The sequence below is a fragment of the Euprymna scolopes genome, chromosome 45, assembly GCF_053919585.1.
Source record: "Euprymna scolopes isolate OS-2025 chromosome 45, ASM5391958v1, whole genome shotgun sequence".
Taxonomy (NCBI): domain Eukaryota; kingdom Metazoa; phylum Mollusca; class Cephalopoda; order Sepiida; family Sepiolidae; genus Euprymna; species Euprymna scolopes.
The window spans coordinates 54,497,340-54,513,086 of NC_136526.1; the positions used below are offsets into that span (position 1 = coordinate 54,497,340).

The window sequence follows — 15,747 nt, forward strand, 5'->3', positions numbered from 1 at the left end:
TGATAGGATTGTGTTTGAAGGCGATGTCAATGCAGCTGATCTTGGTTATACTAATAAAAAATGAATTCAATTAAATGTAAATTAAATTAAAAAATAAATCAACTTCATATAATATTTCTAAAAACTTCTATAACTAATTTCTATTGAAAATTTAGAGCTAATTATCAAAGCAGACTTTCTTGAATGTAATATGCAAATGAGATAACCTCTTGAATGTTGATTCCTTTTGAATAAATAGAAATCATACAGGAATATAAGTATAAGAGTCCATTTTTCAGTATTAAAATCTATTAAATCTTTTAACCAAATTGTGAACGAACAGATAAGGAGTAAAGAGTATCAAGTCGTGTTTTGTAAAAACAAAAATCCACATTGTGTTTGAAGGCTATGTCAATGCAGTTTGTGGGAAACATCAAGGACACGAGGTGATGTATAAAAGGATAATGACATTATTAAAAGGAGTTTTCAATAATTTTTAATTATAGTAAATAAAGAATTATTTTTTACATGGATGTCACCATCGTTATTCTTAAAGTTTTGATAAAATGTCTTACTTAAGGAGGCAATTCATTAGGAATTTGTTTATGTTAGACTTGAAGACATCGAAGTTGTAGTCAGGTTGGAAGCAGGCAAACGGAAGAGAGTTCTACAGGCGTGCACTTCTAAGAAAGAAGCTCTGTTCATGGAATCTACGTTTTGATTTAGGCACCGATAATTTTTTTTTGCCAATAATAATAATTTTCATTGTAATATACTGTACAATAATAGGATTTATTTTTCATAGAGTAGATGATGAATGACTATGTTTTTTACAACTTTATGACTTTATGTGTTTGCATATGTTTTTTACAATTTGAACTATTTGCAAAAGTAGCGCTACACATTTCACAAGAATAGGGTTTTTCTCCGGTGTGTATTCTTAGGTGATTCTTCAACGTGTAACGTTTAGCAAACGTAGATTGGCATATCTGACAAGAATAAGGACGTTCACCAGTATGAACTCGCATGTGTTGCTGTAGACGTGCTTTCTGCGAAAAAGCGGATTCACATACATTACAAGCGTAACGTTTTTCCCCAGTGTGTGTGTTCATGTGTTGCCGTAGATTCGAACTCTGTGCAAACCCAGATCCACAAACCGTACAAAAGTAACATTTCTCCCCGGTGTGTGTGCGAATGTGACTCTTCAGATTTGAACTGCTCGAAAAGGAAGTTTCACAAATTTCACAAGAATATGGCTTTTCACCAGTGTGAGTGCGAATGTGTTTTTGCAGATTAGAACTTTCCGAAAATGCAGCATTGCATAACTGGCAAGCGTAAGGTTTCTCACCAGAATGTGTTCGAATGTGTTGTTTCAAACTTGAGTTCTCAGCAAAAGCGGAACCACATACGTCACAGAAATATGGTTTTTCTCCAGTATGAGTCCTCGTGTGTTGCTTTAAGTTTGAACTTTGTGAAAATGCTGCTTCACATTCCTTACAAGAATATGGTTTCTCTCCGGTGTGTATTCGAACATGTTTACGAAAACTCGAATTATCAGAAAATGCAGACCCACATACATCGCAAGAATATGGTTTTTCTCCAGTATGTGTTCGTGTGTGTTGCTTTAATGAATAATTTTTCGAAAACGAAGCTTCACATATTTTACAAGAATATGGTTTTTCGCCTGTGTGAATTCTCATGTGATCTTTTAAGCTAGAATTTTGCGTGAATGAAGAACCACATGTTTTGCAAGAATATGGCTTTTCACCCGTGTGTATTTGAACATGGCGCTTTAAATTAGAACTTCTTGTAAACTGTAAATTACAAACTTCACAGAAGTAAGGTTTAACTTTAGCAGGCATTTCCATTTCCTGAGAACTTTGCAAAGATGCCAATCCACTTTATTATAACAGAAAATCCTTAATCATAAATGTTGAGTAGCTTGCTCTGCAGTTCAACATTCATACATTCACGTTTATATATATATAATCATATATATAATCCTGATGTATTCTCCTTTAGGGCTATCACCTGTAAAATAAAAGATGTTAAACAAATTTAACATTACACAATTCAACATAAATGTATTGACTACGATTTGTACACGTTTCTGGTTAACCCCTGTTGTAATATTTTTGACTACTAATGGCGTCATGATCCCTCACAGTTGGGAGATTCTATTTATAAACGATGCTGCTAGAAACTGACAAATCAAATTAATTCATGTTCTGCTACCAACCAATCAGAAACCATAATTGCTCCATAAAAATTAAACATTTATTTAGCAACCTTGCATGTGTTTTAGACCTCTTCAAAATTGACCTTTTTCTTCAAACATATGGAAACTGATATTATTCCCATTCTCCAAGGTCTAAATTAGATAAATATACCAGTTATTGTGATCTTGGACATTGGCTATGCCTGCCTCAAGAGCCATGTAATTTTATTGTTGACGTTTTTCAAAAACGCTGCAAAATTTGGGATATTATGTCCTTATTTTCATTGTAGCTTTCCAGAGGTTATAGCATTGAAAGTGGTACCAAATGAAAGCTAATAAAATTTTCTTGCATATGGTAGTAAACACATGAACACTTGTGTTAATTTTAACTAATTTTAATGCACAAACATGTATATTTTTTATGCTTGGAAAGGATGCCATCATATAATACATAACTTTATCTCAAAAATGTTACTCTTAATGCATGTATATAACTTATTATCACTAAGTATGTTTTATCTCTTCATTTCAGATTGTAAGTTAAAGCTGATTTGTTAAGATTTGTGAACTGCTGACAACATGGCATCTGGAAGACAACTACGCTGTGGGAAAGTGGTCAGCGATACAAGTGAACGGGATGAACCAACTGAAAAGAGAAGAAAGGTGGCAACTCCTGCCACAAGGTCATTCAGTGATGTGTATCTCATTGGGCAACCCAGCTCCAGCATCAGGGGCTCTCAACTTCCTACTAATCGCCAGGTGTTCCAGTATTTCCTGCATTTGAGGAATGATAATCCTAACAATAGGTCTTTAGCCCATGATACAGTGGATGCCGTTTTGCCATTCTGGAATATGGCAAGGATTAAAACACTAACTAGACCAAATGCAGTCAACCGTTTCATGATCCTCCATGAAAAGTACAGGAAAATTGTTAAAAACAAGGGAAGAAATAACAAACCAGAGGAAGACAAACGAGCTAACTTTCTGAAGGACTTAGACAAGTTATTTGATATTGGAGCAAAGGATGTGTGGAGGAGATAAGAAGCAACAGGCTGCTCACAAAGGAGACCAAGGAAGAGGACGTCAATTTCTACTTGGACCAAAAGACCACTCGCCTGGCACACATGTCAGGTCATGATAAGGTGTTTAAGAAGAAGTCTAGAGAGAAAAGCTTCCGAGAAGAAAGAGAAGAGAGAATGTTATCATCAGTGACTGCTGCAGCAGCAGAAGTTGGGAAAATTTCAAGTAATGAAGACTCAAAGAACAGTCAAGGCTCTGGTACTAGTGAGGGTTCAGAATACACTGAGACAACACCAAGCTATTCATCAAAACCAAGTACGATAACCTTACACTTTCCACACTCAGTTATGACCAGTGAAGAGATTTGTAGCACTGCAGATCGGTTGTCACTCTCTGACAACCATACTACAGCCATGGTGTCTGCAGTGTTGAAGGCAGGAGGCACAGATCTTGATGACTTTGTTATATCAGCCTCTACTACAAGACGAAATAGGATAAACACTCGTCATAACTTGTGCCAAAGTTACATAAATAACTTCAAGGAAAGTCCGCCAGATTACTGCACACTACACTGGGATGGAAAACTTCTACGGGATGTTCTTGGTGAAAGATACCCAGTGGAAAGTCTTGCAGTGCTTGTCTCTGGTACTCCACAGTATGGAGAAGGGAAGCTGCTTGGTGTGCCCTTCATAGAAAGTTCCACAGGAATCCAACAGTTTAATGCTACATTGGAATTGATAGAAGCATGGGGTCTCACAGACAACATTGTAGGCTTGGTATTTGATACCACAGCAAGCAATAGTGGCATCAACAAGGGTGCAGCGAAGCTTATTGAAGAAAAACTAGGCAAAAAGGTATTCTACTTCGCTTGTCGCCATCACATATCGGAGGTAATAATTGGAAGTGTATGGGAGGCTGTGTTCAGCAAGGTCAAGAGTCCTGACAACCCAATGTTCAGCAATGTGAAAAAGAAGTGGGACAAGTTGGTTAAGGACTGCCCAAGCGTTCTGGGCCTAGTTGAACAAGACTTGAAACAGAAGAAGACAAGCACAATTGTAGTCTTAAGCAATTTCCTTGAGGAAGCAAGTCCGAGGGCAGATTACAGAGAGGTGGCAGAGCTGTGTCTGATCCTGCTTGGTGAGGAACCTCCTCAAGGTATCCACTGGGCCAAGCCAGGTGCCATTCACCAAGCCCGCTGGATGGTCAGGAACATTTACTGTATGAAGATGCTCATGTTTTCCAAGGAACTAAAATACAACACGGACACTATCTTCAAGCTGGAGAGGATGAACAAGTTCCTGGCCTTATTCTACACCAGTCACTGGGTGACCACCACATCTGCAGCTGATGCACCTATCCATGACCTCCAGCTTATGAAGAACATGCTGCAATACAAGCAGTATGACTATGAACTGGCAACCTCTGTTCTCAAGAAAATGAACAACCACCGCTGGTATCTGACCCAGGAACTAGTGCCATTCACCTTGTTCAGTTCACATGCCAGCATGACCAAGTCTGCAAAAGAGAAGCTCGCAGTCAAGCTGTCAGAAACAAAGAAACCTGAGAGTTAAAGGAAAGGCAAGCCAGTGTTTCCTGTCATCAATGCAGCTACAGTTCTCACAGACCTGGTAGGGCCAGAGTCTCACTTTCTGTTTGATGCTCTTCGAGTGAAATGTAACTGGCTCACTACTCCTGCTGACACCTGGGAAGACAATGACAGCTACAGGAATGCACAGAAGTTTGTGAGGTCAGTGAAAGTGACCAATGATGTGGCTGAGAGAGGTGTGAAACTAATAAGTGGCTTTGCAACTCAGATCACAAGTGACCCAGAGCAAAGAAGCTACTTACTACAAGTTGTGGAGTACCACAGGAAACAATTTGACAGTTTCAAAAAAGTCACATTGAACAAGTGATAATACATGTATTAGTAACATCCTATCTGACAGTTTCTTATGCAATATATGTGTCAGTGCAGTGCTATCATACTACCAAACTGATTTTTTGTAGTGTCCCAGCTGTTTGTGCATTAAAATTAGTTAAAATTTACACAGGTGTTCATGTGTTTACTACCATATGCAAGAAAATTTTATTAGCTTTCATTTGGTACGACTTTCAATGCTATAGCATCAACCTCTGGAAAGCTACAATGAAAATAAGGACATAATATCCCATATTTTGCAGCGTTTTTGAAAAACGTCAACAATAAAATTACATGGCTCTTGAGGCAGGCATAGCCAAGGTCCAAGATCACAATAACTGGTATATTTAGCTAATTTAGACCTTGGAGAATGGGAATAATAGCAGTTTCCATATGTTTGAAGAAAAAGGTCAATTTTGAAGAGGTCTAATGTGTTTTTTCGTGTCAACACAGGAAGAATCTTTTGCTCTGTTGCTACAAAAATTATAAAGTCAGGAACCTGAACAAAACAACTGTCTACTGAGAACCAGTCACGTCCAGGACTTGTATAGAACAACTAACCATCAAAAACTGTTCTGAACTAAACATGGCTTCCAACTCAGCTTTCTAACCATATAAACATTGCATAGAAAAGAACTATTTGGTGATCTTTCAAACCAATACATTCTTGAGTGCAAACATCATTACATATTTTCCATATGTTGAAATTATGAAAAATTAATCAATAGAAGAATAATTACAAAAATAGAATACTTGTGTAGCTTTGTTATTTCTTAAACCAACACATTTCAGGTGAAAACATTGTTACTTAAATATGTTGAACTCTGTATAAATTCCAGAAATTATAGAAAAAGTTCCAGTAAAACAATAATTACAAGAAAAAAATAGGGAGATTGTGTAGATTGGTTATCTTTTTAACCACGACAGTTCAGGTGAAAACACGTATTTAAGTGTCGAAATTAGTATAAATTCTATAAATTATGGAAAAATCAATAAAATTTGCACAACAAAATTTCTGTTCAGATTACAATTAAATGTTTGAAGAATTTTTCAAGGTTTTTTTTTGCAAAGATGTGGTCATAATAAAAGCCCTTGATTTTATATTTTGAAAGAATAACTGAAAGCTCTTGGATTAGTAGATATAAACCAATTATGATATCAGGTTCAGTTTACCAAAGAAACGATGATGTTAAAAAATATCACAATTGGGATGAGATATTTTCGCTGTCTCTTTATCATATGAAAAAGCATGAGAGTTCATGGGTTAGGGTTAGGGTTATGGGTGTGGCAGCAGGATTCTGCTCCAGCCCACAAGTCCAAAGAGACCCAGGGTTGGCTTCAGAAGGAGTGCTACAACTTTGCCCCCCTCCTCCTTGCGTTGGACTGCTTCATTTTGTCATATGTCAAAAACATCACCAACATGACCTCCCACAGCATCAAAGCAAGCCAGATTGTCGCCATCCGCCGAGTATTCGCCAAGCTTTCACTGGTGCTCGTGGAAAAGACATGCTCCCAGTTCCGGACTCGTATCAAGGCGGTGATTGAGGCCAACGGCGGCTACATTGAATAAATGTCGGCTCTACTATATAGTTATCTGAATGTATTTTTTCAATAAAAGTTTTCAAATAAAGTTGTTTTCTTTAGGGCAACAATTATGGTATCAGATTCAGTTTGTAGAGGAAAGGTCAAGTAAAGTACGGGATAAAATGATAAGAATAGTTTTGAGAAAAAACTGGATAAATAAAAACATTGACAATAAAACTTAATTGTCTAAATACATCGATTTAAAAAAACCTAAATGTTATCAAAGGCAAAATAAGTTACTCTTCTATCTAGTTGAATACGTTTTTAGTTTTTTTACTTCTTTAAAAACGTTTATTCATTTTGAAAAAAGATAGTGTCAAGCATGACCTGAAAACAAGAAAAATTGGCTGCAACATGACTCTTACATATTTGAAGTCTCGATAATGGCTTAAAAATAAAAAATAATTGGTCTTTATCTATCCTATTTTATCTGCAATAAGCTGCTGCAACTGTTGAAATAAAGTATGTATATAGTTTGTATATGTGTGGTCTGAAATGATACCAAAGGCAAGATAAGTTACTCATCTGTGATAAAGCACCTTAAAAATTGGTACAAATTAATAGTTATAATATTTAGTTTGTCAAAGAAAGGATGGTATTAAAAACATTTTCTCATGGTTTCTTTAATGAATGCATGACTGAGTGTTCTGGGATTAGTCAGTATAAAACAATTACAATATCAGATTCAGTTTGTAGAGTAAAGGCCAAAAAACCATGGGTATCTGGAGGTGTGTGTTGAGCAAAAAAAAAGTGGTAGCAGGTTGGCAGGCTCGAACCCATACCATGAAGAAGGAAATGAACGTGAAAAAAATGTGACGTCTCTGCTGTTGCGCCCATCACCAAACCGGAAGTGACAAATGTTTAAATTAAGGCTAGTCAATTAAAAAGAGGGGATGACTTTCGAAAATATCAGCAAAAAAAGCGACCCCATCCCCCCGTAGAAAAGTACCCAGTTGAGGGTGAAAGAATTAATGGTTTTTTTTTAGCCAATTTTTCGATATTTGTCATCCGAAGGGTCGAGCTTTTAAATGAGACCAATCTCGTGAAAATCCATCGTCTCTGTCAAAGGTTTTAGGCAAACATACATACATACAAACATACGTACATACAAACATACATACATTCAAACATACATACGAACATACAAACATATATACATACATATATACATACAAACATACATTTAAACAGACAGGAAAAATGATAAGAATAGTCCTAATTGAGAGTGAAGGAATTAATTTTTTTAGCCAATTTTTCGATATTTGTCATCCAAAGGGTAGAGCTTCAAAACGATACCAATCTCATGAAAATCTATCATCTCTGTCGAAAGTTTTAGGCAGATACATACATACATATAAACATACGTACAAACAAAAATACATACAAACAAATGAACATACGTACATACAAACATACAAACAAAGATACACACATACATACATACAAACAGACAGGAAAAATGATAAGCATAGTCCTAAGAGAAGTTAAAGACACTGACAATAAAACTTGTTTTAATTTCTAAAGAATGAACCTCTTCATAAAACCTATGTAAACGAAAAGAAAATTATTAACAGATTGCGATGTCCATCTTTCAATTAAAACTTATGTAGTTGTTTTAATTTTTAGGTATGAATATATAAAAGCAGTTTACCTGATTATTTATTATGAAGTGTTCAATATTGGCCGGGCAGCAGATAAAATTATTTCTTAAGATGTTTAACAGAAAAGAAAGTTAGAACACAAACAATAATTTAAAGATAGGTTGACTTCTAAGGTCTGACGTAGCATTATGTATAGGTCACTTATAAGTGATGTGGACTTTAGAAAAGAGAGCTTAGAAGACACATATCAGTTGAGTCAGTCGAAGTCAAGAGAACAGATAGAGTCAGTGGTCAGGGAGAGAAAGACGGTTGATGGAGAGTGATAGCTCCAAGCAGGAGAAGGTGTCAAATGTAAGAGTTTAGGACCAGCTTTGCAGCTTTCTCATGGGGGAAAACATTTGGTAAATAAAGCTGCTGGAATTACCACCAAGACAGCGACTTTTTACTTTTAGAAAATTCGGTCGCCCTTTACCGTCATTATTTTTTATTTATTTAATTTCAACATTTTTAATTGTGTCTTGGAATTTAACGACTCGCGCTATTTTCCATATTATTTTAAAGGTAAATTCAAGTTTTTCATAGCTTTTTAGTAAATTGGTTAGTAAAAGTACCGAATAGTTAAAAACACTCTACCCCAATCGTGTTTAAATAATAGGATTCTAAACCATAAGGTTATTATTTCAGCAAGGGCCGTTGAATGCACAAACACCTTCTTTATCTTATCTTTATTTGTTCTTGTTTAATAAATATCGCCTATATTGTTTATATGTATCATATATTTGCGGGAAACCGGGGATCGGTAAACCGCATACTAAAACCGCAACTGGAGAAGAAATATGCTTTAAAAAGCCAGAATATATATAGGGCAAGGAAAATAATTTGATAAAGTCACGTAAATTGATATATTTTTTTTTAAATGTATTTCATGGAGAGTGATAGCTCCAAGCAAGAGAAGGTGTCGAATGTAAGAGTTTAGGACCAGCTTTGCAGCTTTCTCATGGGGGAAACATTTGGTAAATAAAGCTGCTGGAATTACCACCAAGACAGCGACTTTTTACTTTTAGAAAATTCGGTCGCCCTTTACCGTCATTATTTTTTATTTATTTAATTTCAACATTTTTAATTGTGTCTTGGAATTTAACAAAAAATGTATTTCTCTTATTTTGCAGATTTCTCATGGGGGAAACATTTGGTAAATAAAGCTGCTGGAATTACCACAAAGACTTAGAGTTGTATGAATCTTCATTTGCAGCTTTTTCAAGGATCCATCAAACAAGACCAAAGATGGACCAAACATGTTTTTCCCATTGCCCGATGTAAAACCCCAAAGAACTGTTATTTTTCCAGTGTAAATGTTACATGCCATTTTTGAACTCTATCTGTTAATATCTCAACACTGTCATAAGTGTTATACACGCATCAATTTTATATATATATATATATATATATATATATATATATATATATATATATATATATATGAAAGTCTGGGTAGGTTTATCCATTAAAGGCGTTGAGTGAAATTTGAAAATCAAATAAGAGACGTCTCTTATTTGACTTTCAAATCACGCGCGACCACACGTAATTATCCGGCTACAGAAAACCCACAGCTAACATCTAGTGGACTTAACTTAAAATTCTTCCATTAAACATCATGACAAAGAATAAGTGTTATACACGCATCAATTTTATATATATATATATATATGATGAAAATAATGGAAATAGTATTCAGACAAAATAGAGAAAATAAAAAGGAACAAACCGTATTATGTGTTCATCAACGTTTCGTCTTTATTTCGAGACTTCTTCTGGATGAATGAGATTAAGAAACAAAAAATACCAGTACAAAATATTTGAAAATGTTTCACGTGCACAGTGTGACGCAGTTCTATTTCAGAGAAACGGAAAAAGACGTTGGAAATTCAAAAAGGAGGGGGGAGGGCTGGCGCTGTTAAAGAGAAGGAAATTTTAGTGACGTCATATAGTCGTTAATGTAATTTTAAAACTATGAACGCAAGTTAATATTCTTATTGGGAAAAAGATATATCAGTTGAAATTCAAATATAAGTTTGTAACAGAAATGGAATGAGTGTTTTTTATGTAATTTATTGATTGAGATTATGTGTTAATTATTACAGGGGTGTTTGAATGGTGTGAGAAAGTTAACCTGTGTCTACAGTTAAATAATGTTCTTTTAATAAAATTAATACGTAGTTCTCTGAAATAGAACTGCGTCACACTGTGCACGTGAAACATTTTCAAATATTTTGTACTGGTATTTTTTGTTTCTTAATCTCATTCATCCAGAGGAAGTCTCGAAATAAAGACGAAACGTTGATGAACACATAATACGGTTTGTTCCTTTTTATTTTATATGTATATATATATATATATATATATATATATATATATATACATATATATGAAAGTCTGGGTAGGTTTATCCATTAAAGGCGTTGAGTGAAATTTGAAAATCAAATAAGAGACGTCTCTTATTTGACTTTCAAATCACGAGCGACCACGCGTAATTATCCGGCTACAGAAAACCCACAGCTAACATCTAGTGGACTTAACTTAAAATTCTTCCATTAAACATCATGAATGAAGAATAAGAGGAAAAAATATATATATATATATATATATATATACAGATTGAAAAAGAAGTGTATAGCTCTGAAATATATCTCTCTCTTATTGGCTATCGTAACATTTATTTATTGGATATTGATCCCCCCCCCTACCATTTGTCGTTTGGGGAATTTAGCAGGGAAGCTAATAAACAAACAAAAAGGATAAATTCAAATACATGGCAAATAAATGTTATTAAAGGCAAGATAATTTACTCTTCTATCTAGCTCAATAAAGTTTCTATTTTGACGTCTTTTGAACAGTTTATTCCATCCAAAAAAACAAGCAGTGCCGAGTTGCTAACTTCAATTAACACCAACAAGCAAACAAGAACGTGCCATTTTCAAAGCCTCATTAATGCCTCAAAACTAAAAAAAAAAAAATGTTCTTGTCGGTCATCTTGGTGTTGGTTGAATTTAGCAAATTGATACTGCTTGTTTTTCGAACCAAATAAACAGTTAAAATATGTTAAAACAAAAGTTATCTAAGTAAGTAGAAGAGTAACTTATCTTGCATTTGGTAACATTTATCTTGCATTTGATAACATTTATCTTGCATTTGGTAACATTTATCTTGCATTTGGTAACATTTATTTGTCAGAATTTTTTACCCTTTTTTTTGTTGGCTTCTCTGCTAAATACCCTTAACTGTACAAAATTTTTGGTGCTTTTATATTATACAAACGAAAAAAATATTGAATTTCAAGTGAAACAAATGGCACCTTAGTAATTTTTTTTATATATTATTTTTTTATATATTTTATTTGCAGTTTCGTGTTAGGGATGTCAAAAATTCCTACAAAAATTCTGATACACCTAGATCATTGCTAGGACACAACAAAATGTATAATCGAAGCACTTAGATCCAAATTTAAGGAATTATTCTAGACAACACAATGGCAACTGACGGAGAAAGAGAAAAATACACAGATTCGAAAAAGTTGTCAAAAAATAAATATATAACAAATAAATGTTATCAAAGGCAAGATAAGTTACTTTTCTACCTAACTGGATCATTTTTTAGTGTTTTCATTTAATGTAAAATGTTTATTCGGCTAGGAAAACACAGTGGTTACCGATATATTTGAAAAATACAAACGGACGACTCTGTGTTGAACACGTTAGATTTGGTAAAATGAGTTAAAACTAAAAAAAAAAAACTATACAAAATACTGTTAGGAACTCATTTAATATATGTTACCGTGACATAGGCTAACACATGTTCAGTAAGTTTTTAACAGTATTTTGTATAGATTTTAGTTTTAACTCATTTTCACAAACTTACCGTGTTCAACACAGAGTCGGCCGCCATTTGTCTTTTTCAAATATATCTGTAAACACTGTTTTTCGAGCCGAATAAACATTTTACATTAATTAAAAACACTAAAACATTATCCAGTTATGTAGAAAAGTAACTTATCTTGCTTTTGATAACATTTATTTGCTATTTGTTTGTTTTTTTGCAACTTTTTCGAATCTATGTGTATAGTAATACAAACCCGATGACCCTTTATTTGTCGGAAATAAATGTGTACGTATGGGTTTGTTTTTCTAGACACATAGATTCGTAAAAGTTGTTAAAAAACAAATATATAACAAATAAATGTTACCAAAGGCAAGATAACTTACTCTTCTACCTAACTGGAAAAGTTTTTAGTGGTTTTACTCACTTTAAAATGTGCAATCGCTTCGAAAATCATACAATGTTTATCAATATATTGATGCTAATGCAGAAAGAGATCCGCGCTATTTTTAAAATTGTATTTCCATGTTTAATTAAAGTTTTATGATATGTTTTTTTATTCAATTGTAAGGTTAAAGTACAGAATAGGTACAAAACACCCTCCCATCCCCATGTTAAGAATGGCTTTTTAAATAATAACGTTATTATTTCAGCACGGATCACTATGCAATAGGTGTATCAGAATTTTTGTAGGAATTTTTGACACCCCTAACACGAAACTGCGAATAAAATATAAAAAAAACTCGTAATTTCTTTTTTAAAAGTGGGTTGTTTATTTTCTTTATGGATTATACTTCCAAAATAAACTATTACAGTTGTTTTAAAAGTAATAGAAATATTTTTTTTTTATTTTTTATAAAACAGTATTGAAATTAATTGAATTTTACGAGCTCAACATTTTTCAATTTTTAAACTTTAAAAATCTATAAAAATTTTTCTATGGATTTTATTTTTACGAAATTTTCAGGGTCAATGTGAAATTTTATGCTCTTTCCAATAAACCGAATATAATATTTTAGACAAACTTTTTTTTAAATTTACGCCCACCCCCATTTTGAAATGTCTATTAAAAAGTAAATAATTAATTTACTCACCAAAGTTTTATATATCACAAATTGAAGATAAAAGATCAATAAATAATATATTCAAATTTAAAACAAAAAATAGTGTTTTTTAGAAATTTACCTGTAAAGTCCGAAGTTTAAAACCTTTTTTTTTTTTAAAAAAACACGTTGTTTGTTTTTTCTTTTGTTTTTGTTTTTTTTTAATGAAACCTTGGTCCTTGCTCCTTTAATTGAAAAAAAAAATAGGGCTTGAATTACATTTTTCGATGAGATATAAGCTTGGAAAGACGGGTGGAATTATTCAATAGTTTTCAAGAAATTTCTGACACACCTAACGCATGAGTACCGATATATTTTAAAAAGAAAAATGGCAGCATGCTCGCTGTTGAACACGGTAAGTTTGAGAAAATAAGTTCAAACTAAAAAATTATACAAACTACTGTTAGAACCCCACCGAATATATTTCACGGTAACATATATGGAGTGAGTTTCTAACAGTATTTTGTATTTTTTTTTGTTTGTTTGAACTCGTTTTCGCAAACTTACCGTATTCAACCGCGAGCATGCCGCCATTTGCATTTTTCAAATACATCGGTAAACATTGTATGTTTTTTGAGCCGAATAAACACGTTACATTAAATGGCAAATATCCAGATAGGCTACTACAGAACACCGACCACTCTAATTTGTTGTTTTATAGGTAATTGAGGTTGCTGACAACGAATCTGATAATCAAACTTGGGGCAAATTTACCGTTTGCATGGTATTAACCCCCGAACCCACGATTAACTTTCCACCATTTTGCAGCTTCCGTTTACGCTACGCGCGCGCTGCAGCATGAACGATGGCTTGCTTCACCTAGCAAACTGCCTTCTCACATGGCGTACCAATCAAAAAATTACGGACTGACATTTTTTTAATGACTTACAGTTAAAGAAAAGTACAACAAATTGGGGGACTTTTTTTTTGTCTCGCGTAGTTTTTAATGTGTTTTACAAAAACATAAGCACCAAACATCTTTATGTTTTTCATTCTTTTTTTGCGGGAGGGGGATTCAATTATAGAACTTATATGGCTTAATAGGTGCTTTTGCAGTTTAGTTAAATGTTTTTCCGTAAGTAACGCACCGAAATTTACCAATTAGAACACCATTTAACATTTTCCGAAGATTTTACTGTTTATATTGGGGGCGCGAGCGGGGGGGGGGGCGGATGTGATGTTGGGGCGCATGCTTCGGAAAATGTTAAATGGTGTTCTAATTGGTAAATGTCGGTGCGTTACTTTTTGAAAATTTGAAAATTCTATGTTCCAGGTAAAAAAAAAAAAAAAAAAGCCCAGATAAATTGGAGTGCTTTCCTTTACTTGTTTTATTTCTTTTTCAGCTAATTTTAAATTTTCCACCCAAAACGTGTTATAATGTATTTTTGAAAATTAGAAAATTCTATGTCCTGGAAAAAAAAAATCCCCTCCCCCAACATAGTTTGCTTGATGAAGCCGTCGTTTATGCTACAGCGTGCATGCGCGTAGCGTAAACGGAAGCTACAAAATGGTGGAAAGTAGTTCGTGGGTTCAGGGGTAAATACCATGCAAACGGTAAATTTGCCCCAAGTTTGACTATCAGATTCGTTGTCAGCGACCTCAATTACCTATAAAAAAAAAAAAAACAAATTAGAGTGGTCGGTATTCTGTAGTAGCGGATCTGGATATTTACCCATTAAATAATAATAAAAAAAAAAAAAAACACTAAAAACTTATCCAGTTAGGTAGAAAAGTAACTTATCTTACCTTTGATAAAATTTATTTGTTATATATTTGTTTTTTTGACAATTTTTTCGGGTCTATGTGTATAGTAAAACAAACCTGAGTCATCAATTTATGGATCTAAAAAAGATAACTATGACTTACCTTAGTTGACAGTTTCGATTTTTTTGTTTTTTTTTAATAAAACATGACCAAGAAGAAGGTCATGTTTTTTTCAGTGATTTCCGGTACAGTTTAGGGGGAGAAAAAAAAAACAGGAAACGGGTCCTTAATATTTTTGCGGGCTAAAAACAGAAGGCACCAACTACGCGGGTGACAGAAATAAAAATGAAATAATAATTTAAAAAAAAAAAAAAAGAAAAAGAGGGGATCAATTTCGTTTCGTCATTTACATTTCATTTTGACAATTCAAAAGCATCCTAAGAGCGACCGCATCGGTGTCGGGTAAAAACTTAGACTCTTTGTGAAAATGTTCCGATTACCAAACCGGAATTCTTGTTTTAGTTTAAAATAAGTCTGTAAAATATATTTAAAAAAAATAAATAAATAAATAAATAAATACAGGGTCAAAATTTTCACATATTTTATTGCATGTAAATTTGATTATTTATTTTAAACTGAGACAGGAAGTCCGGTTTGGTAAATCGGAACATTTTTACATTAAGGCTAGGTTTTCACCTGACACCGGTATGCTCGTACTTAGAGTCTCCTCTGCTTCTGAATCGCTAT

At 33.7% G+C, this 15,747-nt stretch overlaps 1 protein-coding gene across 1 annotated transcript; it reads right to left on the minus strand.

Moving 5' to 3' along the window:
* Positions 1-254: 254 nt before the first annotated feature.
* On the minus strand, positions 255-15,476 carry LOC145269682 (uncharacterized). The gene is made up of 2 exons (XM_080125398.1): positions 15,163-15,476; positions 255-2,010 (listed from the first exon to the last, which is right to left on the minus strand). The coding sequence occupies exon 2, from the start codon at positions 1,845-1,847 to the stop codon at positions 810-812; it is 1,038 nt and encodes a 345-aa protein (XP_079981524.1). The 5' UTR covers positions 1,848-2,010; positions 15,163-15,476; the 3' UTR covers positions 255-809.
* Between the last annotated feature and the right edge of the window lie 271 nt (positions 15,477-15,747).

Bases quoted from the DNA above. Each gene is read 5' to 3' on its own strand.
- LOC145269682 (XM_080125398.1), bottom strand. From the start codon at position 1,847: ATGGAAATGCCTGCTAAAGTTAAACCTTACTTCTGTGAAGTTTGTAAT.